The sequence below is a fragment of the Heterodontus francisci genome, chromosome 20 (genome assembly GCF_036365525.1).
Source record: "Heterodontus francisci isolate sHetFra1 chromosome 20, sHetFra1.hap1, whole genome shotgun sequence".
Taxonomy (NCBI): domain Eukaryota; kingdom Metazoa; phylum Chordata; class Chondrichthyes; order Heterodontiformes; family Heterodontidae; genus Heterodontus; species Heterodontus francisci.
This window is the reverse complement of record NC_090390.1, coordinates 80685051-80711825: the sequence shown is the minus strand read 5'-3', so window position 1 is coordinate 80711825 and position 26775 is coordinate 80685051. Positions and strand designations below refer to the sequence as shown.

Genomic DNA, 26775 nt, shown 5'->3' with positions numbered 1-26775 from the left:
AGCGAGGACTTCAGGACTACAATTTCAACTAAGGACTCTGGGACTGAGATTCAGTGTTTAAATTCCATTTATTTCAGACTCTACTCCAACCATCCAACTTTATTTTCCCTCTGTAATCTATGTGTGTGTGTGTGTGTGTGTGTGTGTGTGTGTGTGTGTGTGTGTGTGTGTGTGTGTGTGTGTGTGTGTGTGTGTGTGTGTGTGTGTGTGTCTCTCCTGTGTGAATGTGGGTGTGGATGCATAGTGTATTTTAGTAATATTAACCGGTTTAGAGGGCTAAGGATAATAAATTTACATCTTTCTTGTTTAAACTCAAGAAAACCTGTCTGATTGGTCCATTTGCAATAACATTAGAGGAACAGGAGCAAGTCCTCACTGAGGTGGTAAGTTCAATCACTGTGTTAAAAAGGATAAACCCTGTTGCAGTCAAACCAGAGAAGGGGCGAAAAGGGAGCCTGAGACCCCCTCTTCACCTGGTCGTAACAGCCATAAAATCTTTTATGCCCTCCTAAGAGGTCAGATGATGTCCTCAATTTAACATCTCATCTGAAAGACGGCACCTCCGACAGCGCAAATGAATGGATCATGTTGCTTGAGGGATAAATGTTGCCCAGAACACCCTCCAAACCCTGGCTAGTAAGTGGAATCGGAAGCCCTGACTGAATTTTCCCTTCACACATCCGAGTCATAGAGAGATACAGCACTGAAACAGGCCCTTCGGCCCACCGAGTCTGTGCTGACCATCAACCACCCATTTATACTAATCCTACATTAATCCCATATTCCCTACCACATCCCCACCTTCCCTCAATTCTCCTACTACCTAGCTACACTACAGGCAATTTACAATGGCCAATTTACCTATCAAACTGCAAGTCTTTGGCTGAGGACTAAGGCCAGTGGAAATGCTTTTTATTGCTGATCTGCCAAGACCAGTTACACTCTCTAAATCTTTTCATGTTGCACCTGTGTGTTGTTATCCTATGGAGCCTGGTCAGTAACACAGGAACAATTGCATTAAGGTTACTCGAGAGATATGGGCCCAGAAAGAGGTTATCTGAGGGGTGTATGAGAGGCTAAATAATATGGAAAAGAAATATTACCTTAGATTGGGAGTTGGGCAAAGGGGGTGACAGGTTCAAACTGTTCAACCTTAACTTAAGGATGTTCTTCTCCACACAGAAAGCAGTGGCTACCCTTGACGTCAAGGCAACACTTGATTGAGTGTGGCATCAAGGAGTCCTAGCAAAATCGAAGTCAACGGGAATCCAGGGTAAGTTCTCCACTGGCTGAAGTCGTACCTAGCACAAAGGAAGATGGTTGTGGTTGTTGGAGGCCAATCGCCTCAGCCCTGGGAAATTGCTGCAGGAGTGCCTCAGGGTAGTGTCCTAGGCCCAACTATCTTCAGCTGCTTCATCAATGACCTTCCCTCCAACATAAGGCCAGAAGTGGGGAGGTTCGCTAATGATTGCACAGTACCATTCAGTTCAGTACCATTTACAACTCCTCAGATACAGAGGCAGTCTGTGCCAGCATGCAGCAAGACCTGGACAACATTCAGGCTTGGGCTGATAAGTGGCAAGTAACTTTCATGCCTCACATACACCAGGCAATGATAATCTCCAACAAGAGAGACTCTAAACATCTCCCTTTAATGTTCATTGGCATTACCATTACTGAATCCCCTACTATCAACAGCCTGGGGTTACCATTGACCAGAATCTTAACTGGACCAGCCATATAAATACTGTTGCGACAAGAGCAGGTCAGAGGTTGGGAATTCTGCAGCGAGTACCTCACCTCCTCACTCCCCAAAGCCTGTCCACCATCTACAAGGCATAAGTCAGGAATGTGATGGAATATTCTCCACGTACCTGGATAGGTGCAGCTCCAACAACACTATTGAAGCTCGACACCATCCAGGACAAAGCAGCCCGCTTGATTGGCACCCCATCCACCACCTTCAACATTCATTTCCTCCACAGTGGCAGCAGTGTGTACCATTTACAAGATGCATTGCAGCAACTCACCAAGGCTCCTTCGACAGCACCTTACAAACCCACGGCCTCTACCACCTAGAAAGACAAGGGCAGCAGATGCATGGGAACACCACCAGCTGCAAGTTCCCCTCCAAGCCACACATCATCTTGACTTGGAACTATATTGCCGTTCCTTCACTATCGTTGGATCAAAATCCTGGAACTCTCTCCCTAACAGCACTGTGAGTGTATCTACCCCAGATGGACTGCAGTGGTTCAAGAAGGTGGCTCACCACCACCTTCTCAAGGACAATTAATGATGGTCAATAAATGCTGGCCTAACCAGCAACCCCCACATCCAGTGTTAGAATAAAAATAATTTAGGAAGGGCTGCCGTGATGCTGAGCAATGAAGAGCAGAGCAGGTCTCAGATTCGAGTCCTGGCATGCATTGCCTTTAGTTGCTATTACTGGTCAGAGTTCCTCAATCCCACTGCACTCCCTGACACTGTGGTGGAGCAGGGCTCAGGCCTCAGTCAGTGACCCTGCCAGTGTTGCTGAGGCTCATTTTATTGTAACGGTTTCCAGTAGGTGTCACGGCCAGTGTCACAAGATGCTTAGAAAACCATCGGGCCATCATGAGAAGCCACGAGAGAGTGGGAAGGGACAGGAGGATGTGTGGTGCATGACTGCTGTAGATGAATGCCAGAGGGCCTGACTTCAAAGGCCATGAATTCCTGCTAATCACTCCCAATTTCTAAATTGGCCAAATTAACACAGTATTCAGCTTTCTTCAAATAGGAACTCGAAACAGGAGGAGGCCATTTGGCCCCTTGAGCCTGTTCTGTCATTCAATGAGATCATGGCTGATCTGTGACCTAGCTCCATTAACCCACCTTTGCCCCATATCCCTTAATCCCTTTGCTTAACAAAAAACTATCGTTTCAGATTAAAAATTGATGATTTTTCTAGCATTAATTGCCATTTGCAGAAGGGACTTCCAAACTTCTACCACTATTTGTGTGTAGATGTGTTCCCTAATTACACTCCTGAAAGACCCATTATTCTGGTAAATCTACACTGCACTCCCTCCAAGGCAATATATCCTTCCTGAGGTGTGGTGCCAGAACTGCTCTCAGTAACTCCAGGTGTGGTCTAACCAGGACTTTGTATTGCTGAAGCATGACTTCTACCCCCTTGTATTCTAGTCCTTTTCATATAAAGACCAGCATTCCATTAGCCTTTTTGATTATCTTCTGTATTTGTTCAAGACATTTTAATGATCTGTGTACCTGGACCCACCACTGTTTCTAGCTTTTCATCATTTAGAAAGTACTCTGTTCTCACCTCTTTATGTCCAAAATGGATGACTTCACTTTTGCCTTCATTGAAATCTATTTGCCACAGTTTTACATATTCAGTTAATCTATTAATACGGTTTTGTAATTTTCTGCTTCCATCTACACTGCTTACAATGCCGCCAGCCTTTATGTTACCAGCAAACTTGGATATGTGGCTTTCTATTCCATCATCTAAGTTGTCAATAAATATGGTGAATAGTTGAGGTCCCCAACACTGATCCTTGTGTGAAACCACTAGTTACAACCTGTCAATTACAGTACCTGCCCATTATCCCTATTCTCTGTCTCCTGCTACTCAGCCAATTTCCCCACCAGGTCAATAATTTGCCTTCAATTCCACGAGCTTCAACCTTAGCCAAGAGTCTCTTCTGAAGGACTTTATGAAATGTCTTCTGGAAGTCCATATAACATCCATAGACATTCCCCTGTCTATTACTGTAGTCACCCCCTCAAAAAATTCAATCAGATTAATCAGGCATGACCCACCCTTTATAAATCCATGCTGGCTCTCTCTGCTCAGCTGAAAATATTTAAGATGTTCAGTCGCCCTATCCATAATTATAGCATCTAGTAATTTCCTGATAATGGTTAATGGTTAGGTTAACTAGTCTATAATTCCCTGGTTTCCTCCTCTCACTTTTCTTAAATCGCAGAGTGGCATGCACAATTTTCCAATCTAAATAAACAGTTCTTGAATTGAGAACTTTGAAAGATTACAGTTAGAGCATCTGTTATGTTCTCACCTACAGTGGCACAGTGGTTAGCACTGCAGCCTCACAGCTCCAGCGACCCGGGTTCAATTCTGGGTCCTGCCTGTGTGGAGTTTGTAAGTTCTCCCTGTGTCTGCGTGGGTTTCCTCCGGGTGCTCCGGTTTCCTCCCACATGTCAAAGACTTGCAGGTTGATAGGTTAATTGGCCATTATAAATTGCCCCTAGTATAGGTAGGTGGTAGGGAAATATAGGGACAGGTGGGGATGTGGTAGGGATATGGGATTAGTGTAGGATTAGTATAAATGGGTGATTGATGGTCGGCACAGACTCGGTGGGCTGAAGGGCCTGTTTCAGTACTGTGTCTCTAACAACTAAAACTAGGGTGCAAACTATTTGGTCCTGGGGATTTGTCACTCTTTAGTGCCACTATTTTCTTCATTACTATGCCTGACTGCCTTTTCAGATGAATGTAAAAGATCCCTGACACTAGTTGAAGAGGAGGAAGAGATTTCTCCCAGTGTCCTGGCCAATATTTATCCCTCAACACAAGTCACCAAAATAAATTAATGAGTCAATCATCTCATTGTGGTTTGTTGGCTCTTGCTGTGTAGAAATTGGCCATCGTGTTTGTGAATGCTGTTATAAATACTGGACTTTGTAGTATTATTATGTTTTTGACGGTGATTTTTAATGTTGTGCAAGAAAGATTCAGAGGAGACATATGACCTCACATCAACTCTACCTAGAGACAAGACAGGGATCCTGGTTACTATGCGAACAAGGAACCCACATCAAAGACCCTTTTAAAAGCAGAATGCAAGGTTGTAACACCTGAAGAACACAGTGGGTTTCGCTCACCCAGACTCTTAGATCGTAAACAGGGAGCCAAGGGCTCTGAAGGTACAAACTTGAATTGAAATATTTAACAACTGGAAACAAAGGAAGGCCCAGGGTGTTCTGCTGTGGCCAGACTTGTGGACACTGCATATTGAAAAAGGCAAATGACTATTGGCTTTTGATTCTGGATAAATTCAACAGGCTTTCAGGAATCTGGAGGCTGTAAGGAAGACCAGAAGACACAAAGGCCAGCAGAGGCAGCCTTAGAAGAGACAGCGAGAGAGAAGACATCTCAACTCTCAGAACACTGATACAGCGAAAAGCTGCTAAGACCTGAACTCAGTTTGAAAGCTGAGGTTTGTGGAGGAAAAAAAAGCCCAACCTTATTCACGGAATTCCAGGTCAAAAGTGTTTGGAAGCTGTGAGCAAAGAGGACGTTGACTTTGAGAAGGTCTGGAAATCCAACCCATTGTAACTGGGAGGAGTTTGGAACTTTTAACTGCAAAGGTATTGCTTCAATGAGAACATGTATAAATGTGGTGTGGGGTTTTCAACTGTTTTAATGTTAAAGGGAAATACCTTTCTCTGTAATTTAGTGTATTAGCTATTTACAAAGTACTGTTCAGTTAATGTTGATTTTTAGTTTAATTATTATAGTAAAAGTCTTAAAACGTGACATCTTGTCACGTAATTCTTTAAATTGGTGTGGGCAGTTCATATCTCTTGTTTTAACATGATTGATCTCACTAAGATCATAACAACAATGCCCACAGCTTGACAGATGATTCATTGGCTGCCACGTAATTTGGGATCTCCTGACAACATGTAAGGCCGTCGTCAACAACAACAACTTATATTTATATAGTGCCTTTAATGTAATAAAACGCCCCTAGGCTGAAAACAAGTTATTTCCCTTTTGCCCAATTTAGTGTCGACACCAATTTTAGTATTTTTACTGCTGCCTTTGACCAAGATGGGGATAGGGATCCAATCTGGGTATTTCCTCATCGCTGTGCACAGACCATACAACTCAAAAATATCTTTTGCTTTGAATTAACATGAAATAATCTCACAGCAACCGTACAGCTCAGCTGTTGCCTTTCAGATCATCTCTCAAGGCCCCAAGGATTCCAATAAGTGACGTGATCCTTGCTGAAGACAGGAATGTACTTGGCAAAGCATATTTTCTGGCCGGGGCCCAAGTTGTTAGGTAAAGCACTTCAATCCACATATGGGCCCCAGACAGCAGTATTGTTCCCAATCAGGGAGCATCTGTTCCACTGCTTTCCAGAAATTGACTTTATTCATGTTTTCTAAGATATTCCTTTGATTTGTTGAAGTGTTATTAATCTCAGTGCGTAATTCCACCCATACCTTCCAGTGGACGTCACTGGAGCGTGGGATCCTTGACCCTCTCTCGCCTGTGACTCTGAGGCCAGATTTGGCAGCTCTACTAATGCCTACAGCCAGCACACAGGGACTCACTTACAAAACAGGGAGATGCTGTAATTCTGGAACACAAGGATCAAATGGACTGAGCAACCTATTTCATCCTAACTCATCAGCTGATCTTGTTTATATCCTCAGTGTTCTCAATGGAAGACAGAAGCTTAAACATCAAAGTCTGGGGTTCAGATAATTTGTGTATAGAATAATACACAACTGGGAGTGAGTTACAGGTTGGAATCTAATTGAGGAGTTCGGGTGGTTTATATATATAGAATAACAGATACCAGGGGGTGAGTTACAGGCTGGAATACAATTGAGGGGTTTGGGGTGGGGGTTATATATAGAATAACAGATACCCGGGAGTGAGTTACAGGCTGGAGTCTAAATGAGAGGTTTGGGAGGTTTATATATAGAATAACAGATACCTGGGAGTGAGTTAAAGGCTGGAATATAATTGAGGGGTTCGGGGGGGGTTATATATAGAATAACAGATACCTGGGAGTGAGTTAAAGGCTGGAATATAATTGAGGGGTTCGGGGAGGGTTATATATAGAATAACAGATACCTGGGAGTGAGTTAAAGGCTGGAATATAATTGAGGGGTTCGGGGAGGGTTATATATAGAATAACAGATACCTGGGAGTGAGTTAAAGGCTGGAATATAATTGAGGGGTTCGGGTGATTGATATATAGAATAATGGCTTCCTGCATGCTTCATCAATCCTTTGTTTTCTCTTTCACAAAACCCCGTTGTGACCTTTTTAAGAATGAAACAGTTCCTAGCCATGGGCCTACCCGTGACAGCTGTGCCAGATCCAGGCGTTCCGTCCAGCCCTTGGCCTGAAATCCGACCTGCCAATGTTGTGTATCCGTGAGGAGAAGCGGAGCAGCCGACGGTGTCCGTTTGGCCAGTTCATACTGTCCGCTGACTTCGACAGGCAGCCTTCCTCGTGGGCACAGTACAGCATGTGCAGGGGACGATCTTCCAGGTACGCAGATTCCTGAGCAAGTTGGGCATCCAGGACAAGGTCAGGAGTAGCTAACAGAATCAAGCAGAGAGTGTTCAAGATTAGTATTTCTTTAATACCATTCATTGCATGTTTCGTTCTTTCTCCTATCCAGTTTTCTCCATTTCCTTCCATCCTCTGAGCTAAGGTTCCACTGCTTCCCAAGTGGGAGCCTAGCCAGTGAATTGTCCAGAGGGTATTTAACTGTAGTGTGCATCACACAACACATAGAATGGGCTCCTGGGCAACAGTGGATAAATGCTTGTGAATCTTTCTGGGTGGACGAGCTGGAATGGATGAATGATTTCCTCACCAGATCTATCCTGCAATCCACACTTGGTCCAGTCCTATCCTGAGCCAGTTTCCACACAGTGAGACTTTCTAACAGGACTCACTCAAAAGCAATCTACTTGGTTTGCTTATCTTCCCTCTTCCTGTCCCAGGGAAGCTGATGTCAAACGCCATCCATCTCTCTCAATGATTTGGATGTGGGAGCCAATTGTAATATTTCCAAGTTTGCAGATGACACAAAACTTGGTGGGATGTGTGTTATGAGGATGATGCAAAGACGTTTCAAGGGGATTTGGACAGGCTGAGTGAGTGGGCAAGAACATGGCAGATGGAATATAATGCGGATAAGTGTGAGGTCATCAACTTTGGTAGGAGGAATGGAGGTGCAGAGTATTTCTTAAATGGTGAGAGATTGGGAAATGTTGATGTCCAAAGGGACCTGGGTGTCCTGGTTCATAAGTCACTGAAAACTAGCATGCAGGTGCAGCAAGCAATTAGGCCTTTATCACTAGAGGATTTGAGTGCAGGAGTAACGGAGTCTTGCTTCAATTGTATAGAGCATTGGTGAGGCCACAGCTGGAATATCGTGTGAAGTTCTGGTCCTCTTGCCTGAGGAAGGATATATTTGCCATAGAGGGAGTGCAGCAGAGGTTCACCAGACTGATTCCTGGGATGGTGGGATTGTCCTATGAGGAGAGATTGAGGAGACTGGGCCTGTATTCTCTGGAGTTTAGAAGAATGAGAGGCGATCTCATAGAAACTTACAAAATTCTTAAAGGGATAGTAAGGTACCTGCAGAAAGGATGTTTCCCCTAGCTGTGGGGTCTAGAACCAGGGGAAACAATCTCAGAATAAAGGGCAAGCCATTTAGGACTGAGATGAGGAGGAACTTCTTCACTCAGAGGGTGGTGAACATTTGGAATTCTCTGCCCCAGAGGGTGGTGGAAGCTCAGTCACTGAGTAAGTTCAAGACAGAGATCGATAGATTTCTAGTTGATAATGACATCAAGGGATATGGGGATAGTGCGGGAAAAGGGCATTGAGGTAGACAATCAGCCATGATCAAGAATGGCAGATCAGGCTCAAAGGGCTGAATGGCCTACTCCTGCTATGTTCCTATGTTATGCCCCCTACTGATCACCATGGAGATCAGCTAACGCAGTATAAACTGGACTCAAGATGAGATGTTTATGTCTCATTACTTAACCAAGGCTTTTACACCCTCTCCCTCGCCTTGAATCTCAGATAGAATTTGTCGCCTATTCTTTAGCTCCCTTTGTGCATCATTTGCGAATTGACTGGACAGGTAGAGAGCTGTCATTAGTGGTGACTCTCACTCCAATTTTCCATCCTTACCCTCAATGCCCACAAACACCACAATCAACATCGGTGCGGCTCCTCAGCTTGGGCCAGCAACCCATCACTCTGTGTCACAGGTGTCGTGCCAGCCCACTACAACACTCTGATATCACCGAGTGCTGCATTGAGTGTAAATGACACAGTAAAATCGATAGCAGCTGAGCATGCGGGAACTGGTTTCATCTCACTGCTGGGACCAGGAGTGTCCCAAGTGACTCCTAAAGTAGTTGGCGTCCCCTTTCGTGTAAATTTCCATGTTCGCATTCCCCATTCAATTTTGCTATGTCAGCTGTCACAGTATAGTTGCAGGCTCTGTGGAGTGAGTTTCGAAATTTGAAAATTTACTCCAAAAAAAAATTAAGACTGGATTCTCAAAGCCACACTGTACCAATTTAACAGACTTGCTGTGGTTAGCAAACAAAGCCAGAAACTAAACCTGCCAGCAAACTTATATAACAGAGTGTAATCCTGTTCGTCTAAACCTTTCCTGAATCCTGTTTATTGATATTGGGGCCAACAATTACCAGCTGCTCAAAATTGAGCTAATGACACTGGAGCCCTAAAGAGCACCAGAACTGAAGGAGTGCGGTAAAGATTCACCCAACTAATACCAGGGTTAAATTATGAGGACAGGTTACACAGAATAGGCTTGTATTCCCTTGAGTATTGAAGATTAAGGATTTAGATTTAGATTTTTTTTTAGATTTAGAGATACAGCACTGAAACAGGCCCTTCGGCCCACCGAGTCTGTGCTGACCATTAACCACCCATTTATACTAATCCTACACTAATCCCATATTCCTACCACATCCTCACCTGTCTGTATATTCCCCTACCTACAATTTATAATGGCCAATTTACCTATCAACCTGCAAGTCTTTTGGCTGTGGGAGGAAACCGGAGCACCCGGAGGAAACCCACGCAGCCACAGGGAGAAGTTGCAAACTCCACACAGGCAGGACCCAGAATTGAACCCGGGTCGCTGGAGCTGTGAGGCTGCGGTGCTAACCACAGCGCCACTGTGCCGCCCTATTAAGGGTTGATCTAATTGAGGTGTATAAGATGATTAAAATATTTCATAGGGTAGATAGAGAGAAACTATTTCCTCTGGTGGGGGAGTCCAGAACAAAGGGGGCAGAACCTTTAAAATTACAGCCAGGCCGTTCGGGGGGTGATGTCAGGAAGCACTTCCTCACACAAAGGGTCATGGAAATCTGGAATTCTCTACCCCCCCAGAAAAGCTGTTGAGGCTGGGGTGGGGGGGTGCTGTCAATTGGAAATTTCAAAACGGAGATTTATAGATTCTTGTTAGGCAAGGGCATTGAGGGATACGGAATCAAAATGTTAAGATCCAGATCAGCCATAATCGCATTGAGAGGGAGAACAGGCTCGAGGGGCTGAATGGCCTCCTCCTGTTCCTATGAGTCAGTCCCTCCACCTACCCCACGCTTTTCCCCCTCACCACTGCAATAGGAGACCCAGGACAGGTCTAAAACTCACACTCTGCACAGATGACTCCAGCAGCGAAACGACCCCCACCTCGAGGACACTCGACGTGGCTATGGTGATGAGAACACTGCAAGATTGATAGTTCTGTTCCGGAGCAAGAGGTCCCACTGAGGACTACCTCGTCTGTGGTGTGGTCTCCCTGCCAGTACCAGGTTTCCTTTGAGACAAAAGGTAGAACTTTCAGTAACAGCACAATCCGGGAGCTGTTTCACTCTGCTGTGAAAGCTCATCAACTGTACCATGTGTGGAGCTAGTCCAAAGCAACAGGAGACTGGGGGTTATCAATTCCTGCATTGACTCTTTGTTTAAGTATATCAAAACCAAAGACATTTCAAGAATTCAAATGATTAGACATTGCTTATTTGTGCTGATCGAGTTGAGGGATATCAGTCTTGGGGAATAAAATACCTTCCAACTTCAGATGTCCAGTATTAGGACTCCCAAGTCCGTAACAAGATCAGGTTCAGTGCGAGGCTCCCTCGACTCTGCCCAACATCCAACGCCCCAACCAAACAAAAGTACTCTCTATCACATCAGTCTGGCAGATTTCCTTTACATTTCCAAAGCTACGCACTAGGGTATTGAGGGTTACGGAACCAAGTCGGGTAGATCATAGTTACGATACAGGTCGGCCATGATCAAATTGAATGGCAGAACAAGCTCGAGGGGCTGAATGGCCTCCTCCTTTTGCTTTGTTCCTCGACATTTTGTCTGCTCTCTGACATGGAGGCTCTTAATGTCAACTATCGCACCTGGGAGTCACTAGCTGGTGAAAGAGGGAAATGGCGACATATCCTGTGGACTGGTGTGCACTACCACGATGACCAGTTGCTACAGCAGCTTGGCAGCAGGCGCCAACGTCAAAAACAACAACTCACAGAGTCTCTTGGCAGCTTCACGTGCAATACTTGTGGCAGAACCTGCCTCTCAAGGATTGGCCTTCACAGCCATCAGCAGAATTGCAACAAGAGAAGACACCCCAAGTAAATGGATTGTTTGCTGTGTGTCCATCATCTTTCATAGATGGAAAGATGCCAACCAGAGTAACTAACGCATCATGAGACACTAAAGTGAGCATAAGAGAGACACAAGCCTCTTTTGACTTGCCTTCACCCCAAGGCAATGGCAATGGAACCCCACAATTTCTGCCTTTTGTCATCAGTTTTACATTATGGACTTTTCCAAACAGCCCCTTCTAAAGAACGGACTGTCTCGTCGAAGAATTTAACAGCTTCCAATCCCAATGGAGGTTCAAGTGTTTGTTTGACAGGGCCTCCTCTCCCTTCACTTCCAATTGGTGGATTTCGAGCTCAAACCCCTCCCAGGCCTATAAGAAGGGATTGAGTAGACGAGGCCTGTGTTCCCTGGAGTTTATAAGAATGAGAGGTGATCTCATTGAAATATAAAATTCTTAAGGGGTTTGACAGGGTAGATGCTGAGAAAATGTTTCCCCTGATGGGGGAATCTAGAACACGGGGTTATAGACTCAGAATAAAGGGTTGACTATTTAGGACTGAAATGAGGAGAAATTTCTTCACTCAGAGGGTTGTGAGAATCTTTGGAATTCTCTACCTCAGAGAGCTGTGGATGCTCAGTCACTGAGTATATTCAAGACAGTGGTCAGCATGTTTTTAGATACTAAGGGAGTTAAGGGATATGGGGATAGTGCGAGAAGGTGGAGTTGAGGTAGAAGATCAGCCATGATCTTGTTGAATGGTGGAGCCAGCTCGAAGGGCCGAATGGCCTACTCCAGTTTTTTTTAATGCATTCTTGGGATGTGAGCGTCGCTGGCAATGCCAGCAATTGTTGCCCATCCCGAATTGCCTTTGGGAAGGTGGTGGTGAGCCGCCTTGTTGAACCGCGGCAGTCCATCTGGTGTAGGTACACTCACAGTGCTGTTAGGGAGGGAGCCCCAGGATTTCGACCCAGCAGATTACTCACTCTGCCAAAAACACGGGGCTTCGCACGTGCTCAGTTGTGGTTAATATTGATTTTTTTTTTTCAAGAGCAAAACCCACTCACATGTGCAATGTTACGGAAATACACAACAAGGCACTTATTGGTTAGGAGGACAACTGGCCAGGAATGAATCATAGCAATGTGGAAATGGATGAATATTCTGGAGTTTTGATCAGTAACTTTGTGGGGGGGAGGATGGCTGGGGCAGAACGGGGCCAGGAAATGTGATGAAGAACTTTGCCTCACGAGATTAAATAGGTGGAGTAGAGTTCACAATAAGGGAGGCTGTACATGAGCTGTAGAAGGAGAGAGCCGACGGGCTGAATGGTCTTTCCTTGATCTATATTCTCTTGTGTTATCTTGGATTTTGAGCACAGGTTCATCCTTGAATGGGAACATCCATTAAGTGGCCACATTTTAAGATTTGCTGCCAACAGATGAAGTAGGACAGGAGCTCATCTCCTCCCTCAGGGCCTACCTGTAGCGCATGGTTGGCAAAGCCTAACCCCAGCTGTCGGCACACGACCATGGCCTCAGTCAGTCTCCAATTCTCGCCGCACACCGTGCCCCACTTCATCGTGCCGTTGACTTCGACCAGGATCTCCACACGGCCTTCGAAGCGGTTACGGCCGCCATTCAAACGTATCTATATTTGGGACAGGAAGTACAATTAACTCCTTAGAGTATTCTAAATCCTGCCATGGTCTCGCCCCTCCCTATCTCCAGAACTTCCTCCAGCCCTGTAGCCCTCTGAGATCTCTGCCCTCCTCCAATTCTGGTGCATCCCCGATTTTCATTGTCCCATCATCGGCAGCCATACCTAATATCTTCTTAGGTGACACGTTGTCAAATTTTGTTTGATAACAGTCCTGTGAAGTGCCTTGGGACATTTTACTGCATTAAAGGCACTACATAAATGCAAGATGTTGTTGTTGTTTTTCCTATCACCACAGATAATACTTTTTCTTTGTATTTACCTTCTAATTCCATCCTCACTTTTTTCCTCTCTGGTCTTACCAGGCTAGAGACGCCAGCAGCTGTATCTCGTTGTATCGAGATTTATAATGACATCAAAGTATGTCAAAGTGTTTCACAATACGATGAAGTAACTGTCTGAAGGTGCAGTGACTATTGTTGTATGTGACAGCAATTTTACCAGAGAGGTTGGCAGACAGCAATAAGATGAGCATTTGTCTCTTTGGTGTTTGTGGGATGTTGCTGTGCAAAATGGTTGCAGTACAGAAATAACTGAAGGTATTTACATGCCTGTGACATTTATACACAAAAAAATAAAAATCAAGGAGATGGGGTTTCTTTACGATATTCCTGTGAGTGTAGCCTCTCCGCAAGTCCTCACCGTACTGAGTGACCACTAATTTGAAAAGAGAAAAGACTTGCATTTATATAGCGCCTTTCAAAATCTCCCAAAGCACTTTACAGCCAATGGAGTACTTTTGAAGTGTAGTCACTGTTGTAATGCAGAACCCATGGCAGGCAATTTGCACACAGCAAGATCCCACAATATCAATGTGATAATGACCAGATAATCCTTTTTGATTAGTGATGTCATTTGACAGATAAGAATTGACCAGGACACCAGGGAGAACTCCCCTGCTCTTCTTCAAAATAGTACCATGGAATCTTTTACATCCACCTGAGAGGGAGACAGGGCCACAGTTTAACATTTCATCTGAAAGACAGCACAGCACTCCCTCAGCACTGGCTCTCTGACAGTGCAACACTCCCTCGGCACTGGCCCTCTGACAGCACAGCACTCCCTCAGCACTGGCTCTCTGACAGTGCAACACTCCCTCAGTATTGGCCCTCTGACAGTGCAGCATTCCCTCGGCACTGGCCCTCTGACAGTGCAGCACTCCCTCGGCACTGGCCCCCTGACAGTGCAGCACTCCCCCAGCACTGGCCCTCTGACAGTGCAGCACTCTCTCGGTACTGGCCCTCTGACAGTGCAGCACTCCCTCGGCACTGACCCCCTGACAGTGCAGCACTCCCTCAGTACTGGCTCTCTGACAGTGCAGCACTATCTCGGTACTGGCCCTCTGACAGTGCAGCACTCCCTCAGTACTGGCCCTCCACCGCCATACCAGCCTGGATTTTGTGCTCAGGGTTCTGGAGCGGGGTTTGAATCCTATACCTTTCAGGGTCGGAGAGATGTGTGTGTGTGTGTCTGTGTGTGCTGCCCACTGAACCACAGCTGACACTAGCTGTTTGGTGCAGCATACTTCAACTGTACATGTTGACTGTTCAGGACTCAGGGCTCCCTCACAGAGGTAATGAATAAGCCCATTTATTACACTGATGCCCACTCAGCGATCTGTTCGATCATCATCATATGGAGCAGTGATGCGGTTACTCCGTATGTTAAGCTCCAGACATTACATCTAATGGAAAGTGTCAGCATTTTTCTCTTTGTTCGTTTTGCATGGATAACTTCTGAAGTTGAAATGAGCTGTAAATCAAGTGTCCCCTTGGTCCAGTCGTAACTCTTGTGGCTCTAAATCAGACAACTCAAGCAGGACATAAGCACATGATCTATGCTCAGTACTGAGGGAGTGCTGCACTGTCAGACGGTCAATACTGAGGGAGTGCTGCACTGTCAGAGGGTCAGTACTGAGGGAGTGCTGCACTGTCAGAGGGTCAGTACTGACGGAGTGCTGCACTGTCAGAGGGTCAGTACTGACGGAGTGCTGCACTGTCAGAGGGTCAGTACTGAGGGAGTGCTGCACTGTCAGAGGGTCAGTACTGAGGGAGTGCTGCACTGTCAGAGGGTCAGTACTGAGGGAGTGCTGCACTGTCAGAGGGTCAGTACTGAGGGAGTGCTGCACTGTCAGAGGGTCAGTACTGAGGGAGTGCTGCACTGTCAGAGGGTCAGTACTGAGGGAGTGCTGCACTGTCAGAGGGTCAGTACTGACGGAGTGCTGCACTGTCAGAGGGTCAGTACTGAGGGAGTGCTGCACTGTCAGAGGGTCAGTACTGAGGGAGTGCTGCACTGTCAGAGGGTCAGTACTGAGGGAGTGCTGCACTGTCAGAGGGTCAGTACTGAGGGAGTGCTGCACTGTCAGAGGGTCAGTACTGAGGGAGTGCTGCACTGTCAGAGGGTCAGTACTGAGGGAGTGCTGCACTGTCAGAGGGTCAGTACTGAGGGAGTGCTGCACTGTCAGATGGTCAATACTGAGGGAGTGCTGCACTGTCAGAGGGTCAGTACTGAGGGAGTGCTGCACTGTCAGAGGGTCAGTACTGAGGGAGTGCTGCACTGTCAGAGGGTCAATACTGAGGGAGTGCTGCACTGTCAGAGGGTCAGTACTGAGGGAGTGCTGCACTGTCAGAGGGTCAGTACTGAGGGAGTGCTGCACTGTCAGAGGGTCAGTACTGACGGAGTGCTGCACTGTCAGAGGGTCAGTACTGAGGGAGTGCTGCACTGTCAGAGGGTCAGTACTGAGGGAGTGCTGCACTGTCAGAGGGTCAGTACTGAGGGAGTGCTGCACTGTCAGATGGTCAATACTGAGGGAGTGCTGCACTGTCAGAGGGTCAGTACTGAGGGAGTGCTGCACTGTCAGAGGGTCAGTACTGAGGGAGTGCTGCACTGTCAGAGGGTCAGTACTGAGGGAGTGCTGCACTGTCAGAGGGTCAGTACTGAGGGAGTGCTGCACTGTCAGAGGGTCAGTACTGACGGAGTGCTGCACTGAGGGAGTGCTGCACTGTCAGAGGGTCAGTACTGAGGGAGTTCTGCACTGTCAGAGGGTCAGTCCTGAGGGAGTGCTACACTGTCGGAGGGTCAGTCCTGAGGGAGTGCTGCACAGTCGGAGGGTCAGTTCTGAGGTAGCACTGCACTGTTGGAGGGTCAGTCCTGAGGGAGTGCTGCACAGTCGGAGGGTCAGTTCTGAGGGAGTGCTGCACTGTCGGAGGATCAGTACTAAAGGAGCACTGCACAGTCGGAGGGTCAGTTCTGAGGGAGTGCTGCACTGTCGGAGGGTCAGTCCTGAGGGAGCACTGCACTGTCGGAGGGGCAGTACTGAGGGAGTGTGCACTGTCAGAGGGTCAGTCCTGAAGGAGCGCTGCACTGTCGGAGGGGCAGTACTGAGGGAGTGCTGCACTGTCAGAGGGTCAATACTGAGGAGTGCTGCACTGTCGGAGGGTCAGTCCTGAAGGAGCACTGCACTGTCGGAGGGTCAGTCCTGAAGGAGCACTGCACTGTCGGAGGGTCAGTCCTGAGGGAGCACTGCACTGTCGGAGGGTCAGTCCTGAGGGAGCACTGCACTGTCGGAGGGTCAGTCCTGAGGGAGTGCTGCACTGTCGGAGGGTCAGTCCTGCGGGAGTGCTGCACTGTCGGAGGGTCAGTCCTGAAGGAGCACTGCACTGTCGGAGGGGCAGTACTGAGGAAGTGCTGCACTGTCGGAGGGTCAATACTGAAGGAGCACTGCACTGTCGGAGGGTCAGTCCTGAAGGAGCACTGCACTGTCGGAGGGTCAGTCCTGAAGGAGCACTGCACTGTCGGAGGGGCAGTACTGAGGGAGCACTGCACTGTCGGAGGGTCAATACTGAAGGAGTACTGCACTGTCGGAGGGTCAGTCCTGAAGGAGCACTGCACTGTCGGAGGGTCAGTCCTGAAGGAGCACTGCACTGTCGGAGGGTCAGTCCTGAAGGAGCACTGCACTGTCGGAGGGTCAGTCCTGAAGGAGCACTGCACTGTCGGAGGGGCAGTACTGAAGGAGCACTGCACTGTCGGAGGGTCAGTCCTGAAGGAGCACTGCACTGTTGGAGGGTCAGTCCTGAAGGAGCACTGCACTGTCGGAGGGGCAGTACTGAAGGAGCACTGCACTGTCGGAGGGTCAGTCCTGAAGGAGCACTGCACTGTCGGAGGGTCAGTCCTGAAGGAGCACTGCACTGTTGGAGGGTCAATACTAAAGGAGCACTGCACTGTTGGAGGGTCAGTCCTGAAGGAGCACTGCACTGTCGGAGGGTTAATACTGAAGGAGCACTGCACTGTCGGAGGGTCAGTCCTGAAGGAGCACTGCACTGTCGGAGGGTCAGTCCTGAAGGAGCACTGCACTGTTGGAGGGTCAATACTAAAGGAGCACTGCACTGTTGGAGGGTCAGTCCTGAAGGAGCACTGCACTGTCGGAGGGGCAGTACTGAGGGAGCACTGCACTGTCGGAGGGTCAATACTGAAGGAGTACTGCACTGTCGGAGGGTCAGTCCTGAAGGAGCACTGCACTGTCGGAGGGTCAGTCCTGAAGGAGCACTGCACTGTCGGAGGGTCAGTCCTGAAGGAGCACTGCACTGTCGGAGGGGCAGTACTGAAGGAGCACTGCACTGTCGGAGGGTCAGTCCTGAAGGAGCACTGCACTGTTGGAGGGTCAGTCCTGAAGGAGCACTGCACTGTCGGAGGGGCAGTACTGAAGGAGCACTGCACTGTCGGAGGGTCAGTCCTGAAGGAGCACTGCACTGTCGGAGGGTCAGTCCTGAAGGAGCACTGCACTGTTGGAGGGTCAATACTAAAGGAGCACTGCACTGTTGGAGGGTCAGTCCTGAAGGAGCACTGCACTGTCGGAGGGGCAGTACTGAAGGAGCACTGCACTGTCGGAGGGGCAGTACTGAAGGAGCACTGCACTGTCGGAGGGGCAGTACTGAAGGAACACTGCACTGTCGGACAATGTGAAAGGTATGGAAAACTTGCATTTAACCTAGTAAAACATCCCGAGAAGCTTGACAGGAGCGTTATAAAGCAAAATTTCACACCGAGCCATGTAAGGAGTTATTAGGGCAGCCATAAGCTTGTTCAAAGAGATGGGATTTAAGGAGTGTCTTAAAGGAAGAGAGAGAGACAGAGGCAGAGAGGTTTAGGGAGGGAATTCCAAAGCTTAGGTAGTTGAAGGCATGGCCGCTAATGGTGGAACGATCAAAATCGGGTATGTGCAAGGGGCCAGAATTGGAGGAGCACAAATATCTCAGAGGGTTATAGGGGCTGGAGGAGATTACCGAGATAGGGAGGGGCGAGGCCAAGGAGGGAGTTAAACACAAAGATGAAAATTTTAAAATTGAGGCATTGCTGGATTAGGAGCCTTTGTAGGTCAGCAAGCATGCGGTCAAGGGCACTGCCTAACTTTAGGCCAAATGGGTACATCGGCAATGCCCACCGATAAAGGGTGGAACAAAATCAAATTCACTGAAAACAGAACTATTAAAGAATTCAAGGTTGACTTCAATCTTACTTTAAAAATCTGTACATTGCTCTAAGAAGCTAATGAATATTAATGAGCCTTTCGCTGTCCTTAATCATTATTTCCAACCATGTGCGACAACCACTTTGGTATTGCCTAAACTTCTTTTTTAATCTCAGATTTTTATTTTTCTTAAGGGGCACCGACTTCACGGTTAGAAAAGGGGGAGGAAGCTCATCAGTGCCTGGAACAGCCGGAACGCATTCCTGAACCAGGAGACCTCCAGTTTCATCTCAGTAATCTGGGCGAGCCTCCCATGTGGCAGCAGCTAAGTTCAGCCCGCCTGCATCAGCTGGTCTCACAGGGTTGCCAACTCTAGTCTGACGTCGTCCTGGAGATTTCGTCACATGACCTCCTGCCTCCACCCTCCTACCATTGGTTGCCCAACATGATGCCCACAGCCAATCGGAAAGCGAACAGACTCTTCCTTCTCAATGGGATGCTTCTTGACTGTCAATCAAGCAGTCTCCATTCCCACGGCCAATATTCTTAAAACTGACAAAAAAGGGTTCAAAGAACTTTTATTTTTAAGAAAACAATTTTTTTAATGCCTCCATGATTTTTCCTGTTTCCCAGGTTTTGTTCAGATCTGGAGATTGGTTTTTTTTAATTCCTGGAGACTCCAGGCCTATCCTGGACGGCTGTCAGCCCCTACTCATGGGAGGGGTGGGGAGGTGAACAGCGGAGGGGTGGGGGGGGGGGAACAGCGGAGGCGTGGGGGGGAGAACAGCGGAGGCGCTGGGGGGGGGAGAACAGCGGAGGCGTGGGGGGGAGAACAGCGGAAGGCGTGGGGGGGAGAACAGCGAGGCGTGGGGGGGAGAACAGCGGAGGCGTGGGGGGGGGAGAACAGCGGAGGCGTGGGGGGGGAGAACAGCGGAGGCGTGGGGGGGGAGAACAGCGGAGGCGTGGGGGGAGAACAGCGGAGGCGTGGGGGGGGAGAACAGCGGAGGCGTGTGGGGGGGGAGAACCGCGGAGGCGTGTGGGGGGGAGAACAGCGGAGGGCGTGGGGGGGGGGAGACAGCGGAGGCGTGGGGGGGGGGAGAACAGCGGAGGCGTGGGGGGGGAGAACAGCGGAGGCGTGGGGGGGGAGAACAGCGGAGGCGTGGTGGGGGGAGAACAGCGGAGGGGTGGGGGTGGAGAACAGCGGAGGGCGGTGGGGGGGAGAACAGCGGAGGCGTGGGGGGGAGAACAGCGGAGGCGTGGGGGGGAGAACAGCGGAGGGGTGGGGGGGAAGAACAGCGGAGGGGTGGGGGGAAGAACAGCGGAGGGGTGGGGTGGGGAGAACAGCGGAGGGGTGGGGGGGAGAACAGCGGAGGGGTGGGGTGGGGGAGAACAGTGGTGGGGTGGGGTGGGGGAGAACAGCGGTGGGGGGGAGAACAGCGGAGGGGTGGGGTGGGGGAGAACAGCGGAGGGATGGGGGGGGGAGAACAGCAGAGGGGTGGGGGGAGAACAGCGGAGGGGTGGGGGAGAACAGCGGAGGGGTGGGGGGAGAACAGCAGAGGGGTGGGGGGGGGAGAACAGCGGAGGTGTGGGGGGGGAGAACAGCGGAGGGGGTGGGGGAGAACAGCGGAGGGGTGGGGGGTGAACAGCGGACGGGTGTGGGGTGAACAGCGGACGGGTGGGGGGTGAACAGCGAGGGGTGGGGGAAGAACAGCGGAGGGGTGGGGGGGAGAACAGCGGAGGGGTGGGGGGGAGAACAGCGGAGGGGTGGGGGTGGGGGAGAACAGCGGTGGGGTGGGGTTGGGGGAGAACAGTGGTGGGGGGGGAGAACAGCGGAGGGGTGGGGTGGGGGAGAACAGCGGAGGGATTGGGGGGGGGAGAACAGCGAGGGGTGGGGGGGGGAGAGCAGCAGAGGGGTGGGGGAGAACAGCGGAGGGGTGGGGGGAGAACAGCGGAGGGGTGGGGGGGGGAGAACAGCAGAGGGGTGGGGGGCGAACAGCGGAGGGGTGGGGGGCGAACAGCGGAGGGGTGGGGGGTGGAGAACAGCGGAGGGGTGGGGGGAGAACAGCGGAGGGGTGGGGGGAGAACAGCGGAGGGGTGGGGGGGAGACAGAGGAGGGAGTGGTGGGGGGAGAACAGCGGAGGGGTGGGGTGGGGGAGAACAGCGGTGGGGTGGGGGTGGGGGGAGAACAGTGGTGGGGGGAGGAGAACAGCGGAGGGGTGGGGTGGGGGAGAACAGCGGAGGGATGGGGGGGGGAGAACAGCGGAGGGGTGGGGGGGGGAGAGCAGCAGAGGGGTGGGGGGAGAACAGCGGAGGGGTGGGGGAGAGAACAGCGGAGGGGTGGGGGGGGGAGAACAGCAGAGGGGTGGGGGGCGAACAGCGGAGGGGTGGGGGGCGAACAGCGGAGGGGTGGGGGGGAGAACAGCGGAGGGTGTGGGGGGAGAACAGCGGAGGGGTGGGGGGGGGAGAACAGCGGAGGGGTGGGGGGCGAAAGCGGAGGGGTGGGGGGCGAACAGCGGAGGGGTGGGGGGGCGAACAGCGGAGGGGGTGGGGGGGGGAGAACAGCGGAGGGGTGGGGGGGAGAACAGAGGAGGGTGGGGGGGAGAACAGCGGAGGGGGTGGGGGGGAGAACAGAGGAGGGGTGGGGGGGGAGAACAGCGGAGGGGTGGGGTGGGGGAGAACAGCGGTGGGTGGGGTGGGGGGAGGAACAGTGGTGGGGGGGAGAAACAGCGGAGGGGTGGGGTGGGGGAGAACAGCGAGGGATGGGGGGGGGAGAACAGCGGAGGGGGTGGGGGGGGGAGAGCAGCAGAGGGGTGGGGGAGAACAGCGGAGGGGTGGGGGGAGAACAGCGGAGGGGTGGGGGGGGGAGAACAGCAGAGGGGTGGGGGGCGAACAGCGGAGGGGTGGGGGGCGAACAGCGGAGGGGTGGGGGGGGAGAACAGCGGAGGGGTGGGGGTGAGAACAGCGGAGGGGTGGGGGGGGACAGCGAGGGTGGGGGGCGAACAGCGGAGGGGTGGGGGGCGAACAGCGGAGGGTGGGGGGGACAGCGGAGGGTGGGGGGGAGAACAGCGGAGGGGTGGGGGGAGAACAGAGGAGGGTGGGGGGGAGAACAGAGGAGGAGTGGGGGGGAGAACAGAGGAGGAGTGGGGGGGGAGAACAGAGGAGGAGTGGGGGGGAGAACAGAGGAGGAGTGGGGGGGGAGAACAGAGGAGGAGTGGGGGGGGAGAACAGAGGAGGAGTGGGGGGGGAGAACAGAGGAGGAGTGGGGGGGGAGAACAGAGGAGGAGTGGGGGGGGGAGAACAGAGGAGGAGTGGGGGGGGGAGAACAGAGGAGGAGTGGGGGGGGGAGAACAGAGGAGGAGTGGGGGGGGAGAACAGAGGAGGAGTGGGGGGGGGAAACAGAGGAGGAGTGGGGGGTGGTTTGGAGTCAGGAGCATTACAGATCTTTCATTGGTAGCTGTTGCTTAGGCCACAGTGGCCTCTGAAAAGTCCAGGCCCAACACTTGCTCCACTCATTGCAGAGCATTTCTGTTCAGCTGAAACAGGCAATAGCCCCTCATTTGCATATGCAATGGCCAATGTGGATGTTTGAAAAATGGCCTGACCCAATTTCAGGACGTTTCTCAGGCCTCAGAATATCAGTCCCCCAAATTGAGTCTCCTTGCATTCATTTTACAGGTGCAACCGGGTCCAATTTTGACCCTAAAGTCTTGGGATTCACATTATGCTAATTTGGAAGAATTGAAAGTCCAACAAGGACAATCAGTGGTGCCCTGATATACTCAGAGGGATCGTGGGTTCAGATCTCACTCCGGACTTGAGCACACAATCCAGGCTGACACTTCAGTGCAGTACCGAGAGAGTGCTGACCTGTCAGAGGTGCCCTCCATTGAAGACGTTAAACCAAGGCCCTGTCTGCACTCTCAGGTGGACATAAAAGATCCCTTGCGTAATTAGCATTATCTCCAGGTAACTTATCCGAAGGCCAGTTTCTCTCTCTGGGCTGAATATTACATGTCCGCCTCAGAGATCAGCAGTGGACGTAAACTATGACGGTCCACACGTGTGGACCACTCGTCGCGGAGCTTACACGATACTAAACACGGCAGCACATTTAAATGGCCAGGGCAGACTGCCCACACCCCCAATGATGGGGAGGAGGTCCATCCCTGGCCATGGCATCAGGCCCCACTGCTCAGGGACCGATGACATTTTAAAATTACATTTCATTTGAATTTTTAAATAAATAGTGAGTTAGAATTTATTCCAAAAAATTAATTAAATGTTTCTAGCCCCTGTGCCACCCTCCCCATGACCAAACACTTCATTCCTTGTCCTCTCCTCCCCAAAATACTTAGCTTGTGCACCTGACCTTCCCCCGCCCCCGAAAGTTTACTTTAATCTTTACCCCTTCCCACCATCTCCTACACCCATGAGATGACTGTGACCCCCCCCCCCCACTCCCGCTCAGAGAAATCTACCTGCTTCCCTTTCCCCCCCCCCCCCCAATCAATGTTATGCCTCAGATCTCCAGATAGAAATCCGAAGGCGCGGGAATGCCGGCCACCAGCATTGGAGTGAAACGGACAACAGGAGCAGGTAACTACTTCATTCATTCATTAACATTTATTTGAATATTTAGATGTGCCTCCCGTCGTCGAGCAGTCGGGGGCCTCACCGCACCGGCAATATGGGGTTGGGCCTCCCTGGCATCGAGGTCCATGGCAGGCACCCCCACCACGACCCCCGAAATCAGCGGGGCTGTAAAATCCAGCCCTCTGTGTCTCTCACACACACAAATACATACAGACGTAAAAATACACACACACACACACACTAAAACAAATACACACATACATAAGGTACATACACACATACAGCAAATGGATGCACGCACCTCTAATACACCCCTTCTAGAATGGGCCATTTTATACAACATGAACTGAAGTTTGGGAAACCTTCCCTTACCTTATTCTTGAATCCCATGTGTGGAATATTGCATCGGACGGCTGCATCTTCTTCGTGTTTGCATCTTCCCCTGGTCACCTCCTGGAAGGTGCAGTCAGTCAGGGACTTCTCAAAGCCACTGCAAGATACTTCATTCATGTGGATGGGCCCAAAACCTACAACAGGTCACAGAGAACTCAGTCTTTGCTCATATAGTAGTTATCTGATTGGACTAACAATCCAGAGGCTTGGACTAATAATCTCACCATGGGCAGTTTGTGAATTCAAGTTCAGTTTAAAAATTCACAGAATCTTACAGGACAGAAGCTGGCCTTTCAGTCCATCTCCAATCTAGCTCTTTCTCAAAGAGGACTAATTAAATTAAGGAGGAAAAAGTTGGGGTGTGACTAAACTGGACGAGTCTTTCAAAGAGCTGGCATGGCCATGAATGGCCTCTTTCTGTGCTGAATGATTCTATAAACTGGGAGGAGGGTACGGGAGGGGGTGGGGTTACATAGAAAGTATATTGGGAGTACATGTGACAAAGCAGAAGAAGAGTAGCAATCATGAATGGAGCCAGATAATCAGGAGTGAATATCCAGCCTAGGAATGCCCTACCTTCCTTACACTTCTATAATCTCTGGGCTTTTCAACTCAAACTGGCACAATGTAGTGATTTATCTTGTTGTCTCTCCTACTCCTTTGCGCCTTGATGGTTTCCTGCACTTAGATTTCCCATTTTATTAATCAGCTCCCAAATCCAGGATTGCCACCACCTAGAATTGCAATAGGTGCATGGGAACATCACCAACCTCACATTCCCCTCCAGGCCACACACCCCTCCACCAGGCGGCCTGCAGCTTCAGCTGAAGCCAGGAAAGTGGAGAGGGCTCTCAGCCTGCCTGGAATGCTGGATCTCTGTCTGACGTCGGGAGGCCACCTGTTCCCTAATACCTCCGGAGACCTGGAGTCCAACTGGAAATTTCCTCCGAAAATAGGCCTTAACAGGCCGCTAACCAGCAGAATTGGCTACTTGCTGTTATGTTTATGCTGGGATACTGGGTTATGTTCGAATCTGTTTTAATTCTGAGCAATGCAGATCTCACACTACTGTCAAATAACCAACTGGTTTATTCAAAGCACATTAACATTAACTCAAAAAGGTCTTACAGATTTTGTCACATGTCTCAACATGCCCTGTGTTCAGTGAGACAGATTCAAAATGTCTCCCGGAAGCTTCCAGAAAACTCCCACAGTTCCACTCTTGCTCAGCAGCTCCACCCAGAGGCCCAAGCAATCAAAACTGATCAGTCAAACACGACACCTGCTGCTGGTGGGCAGGTATTCCTGCCCCTCCATCCTGTGGGATGGTGTCCGGAAACCAGTACACCGGCTGGTGGCACAGATTTGCGCATCATCCCGCCACCATGCTTGCCCATATTAGGGGCTAAAAATTCAATTGGGAAGGATGTCATCATTCACATAATGTTTTCTAAAACTTCTGTTTGTTCAATGTTCTCCCCTTTCTATCCTTGATTTGGTGATTGCCGGCTGGCGTCAGTCCCTGGAGTCCTCCCAATAACACACTCCCCCACTCCCCTGTGTGCACCCCCTCCCCCCTCCCCCACCATGCCTCCCTTTGTGTGGGTGATAGCCATTCAGGAGCTCATTCTACATTTCACCTGTTTTTTTATTTTGATTTCCAATTAAAATCAGGAGATTTGTGAAACAGGAGCAGGAATAAGATGAATGACTTGATGATCTGCTTTTTTTGATATGGTGTGTGAGGCTGGGCTCTGATCAGAAGACCACCCTTGCTCTACTTCAAATAGCTGAAGGGGTAGACTCAGTTTAACTTCCAACCTCCTCCAATGCAGCTCTCAGTCTGAAGTGTCAACCTGGATTAAGTGCTCAAGTTCTGGAGTGGGATTTGAGCCCATCAACAACTGCCTCGGAGCCCAGTTAATTCTAAACTGATTCAAACTGCTGCTCAACATACTCCCTTGCTTCTCATACTTGTGTTGGCAAAGAAAAGTCTGAGAATGTCAGATGAACAGTCCAGGCAGCTATGATACGTAATAGCTCCACACAGAAAAGGCTCTCCCTCATATGAAAAAAAAGATCAAATGCAATTATCTTTACAACTAGAATGTCTCACCATGCGACTGTATGTCTTGGCCACAGTATTTGATTTGAATGTACCGACAGAAAAAACCCTCAGCTTTCTCACACATCTCTTTGAAAGATGCAAGCAATCCAGTTATCTCTCTCCAGGGCATGCATTCCAATTTGTACCTGCATGGATGGGTAGCATCAACTCTGGATCCACTCAGCAAATAAAAAAAACAAAGTGTTTCATTGACTGTATACAGTCTGAGCCACTCAGATTCACCCCTTCATCAATTCCACATGAATTCATAAGATCATAAGAACTAGGAGCAGGAGTACGGCCGTCCGGCCCCTCGAGCCTGCTCCGCCATTCAATAAGATCATGGCTGATCTTTTCGTGGACTCAGATCCGCTTACCCGCGCTCTCACCGTATCCCTTAATTCCTTTATTGTTCAAAAAGATATCTACCTTAACTTTAAAAAAGTTTTCTTAAGAAGCGTCAACTACTTCACTGGGTGGGTGAAGAAGTTCCTTCTCAATTCAGTCCTAAATCTGCTCCCTCTAATCTTGAGGCTATGCCCTCTTGTCCTAGCTTCATCTGCCAGTGGAAACATCCTCTCTACTTGTATCTTATCTATTCCTTTCATAATTTTATATCTTTCTATAAGATCCCCCCTCATTCTTCTGAATTCCAATGAATATAATCCCAATCTACTCAGTCTCTCCTCATAAGCCAACCCCCTCAACTCCGGAATCAACCTAGTGAACCTCCTCTGCACCCTCTCCAGTGCCAGTACATCCTTTCTCAAGTAAGGAGACCAAAACTGCACACAGTACTCCAGGTGCGGCCTCACCAGTACCTTATACAGCTGCAACATAACCTCTCTGCTTTTAAACTCAATCCCTTTTGCAATGAAGGACAACATTCCATTTGCCTTCCTAATTACTTGCTGTACCTGCAGACCAACCTTCTGCGATTCATGCACAAGGACACCCAGGTCCCTCTGCATAGCAGCATGCTGCAACTTTTTACCATTCAAGTAATAATCCTTTTTACTGTTACACCTACCGAAATGAAT

General features: G+C 49.7%; 1 protein-coding gene across 3 annotated transcripts in view; it reads right to left on the bottom strand.

Moving 5' to 3' along the window:
• Window positions 1–26775, bottom strand: part of loxl4 (lysyl oxidase-like 4) — a 142371-nt gene that overhangs the window by 36441 nt on the left and 79155 nt on the right. For all 3 annotated transcript variants that reach the window (XM_068053110.1, XM_068053108.1, XM_068053111.1), the window contains 4 exons: window positions 23608–23762; window positions 12939–13106; window positions 10493–10658; window positions 7131–7374 (listed from right to left, as the gene is read on the bottom strand). In XM_068053110.1, the coding sequence (XP_067909211.1) occupies window positions 7131–7374; window positions 10493–10658; window positions 12939–13106; window positions 23608–23762 (733 nt within the window). The remainder of the gene's footprint in view (window positions 1–7130; window positions 7375–10492; window positions 10659–12938; window positions 13107–23607; window positions 23763–26775) is intronic.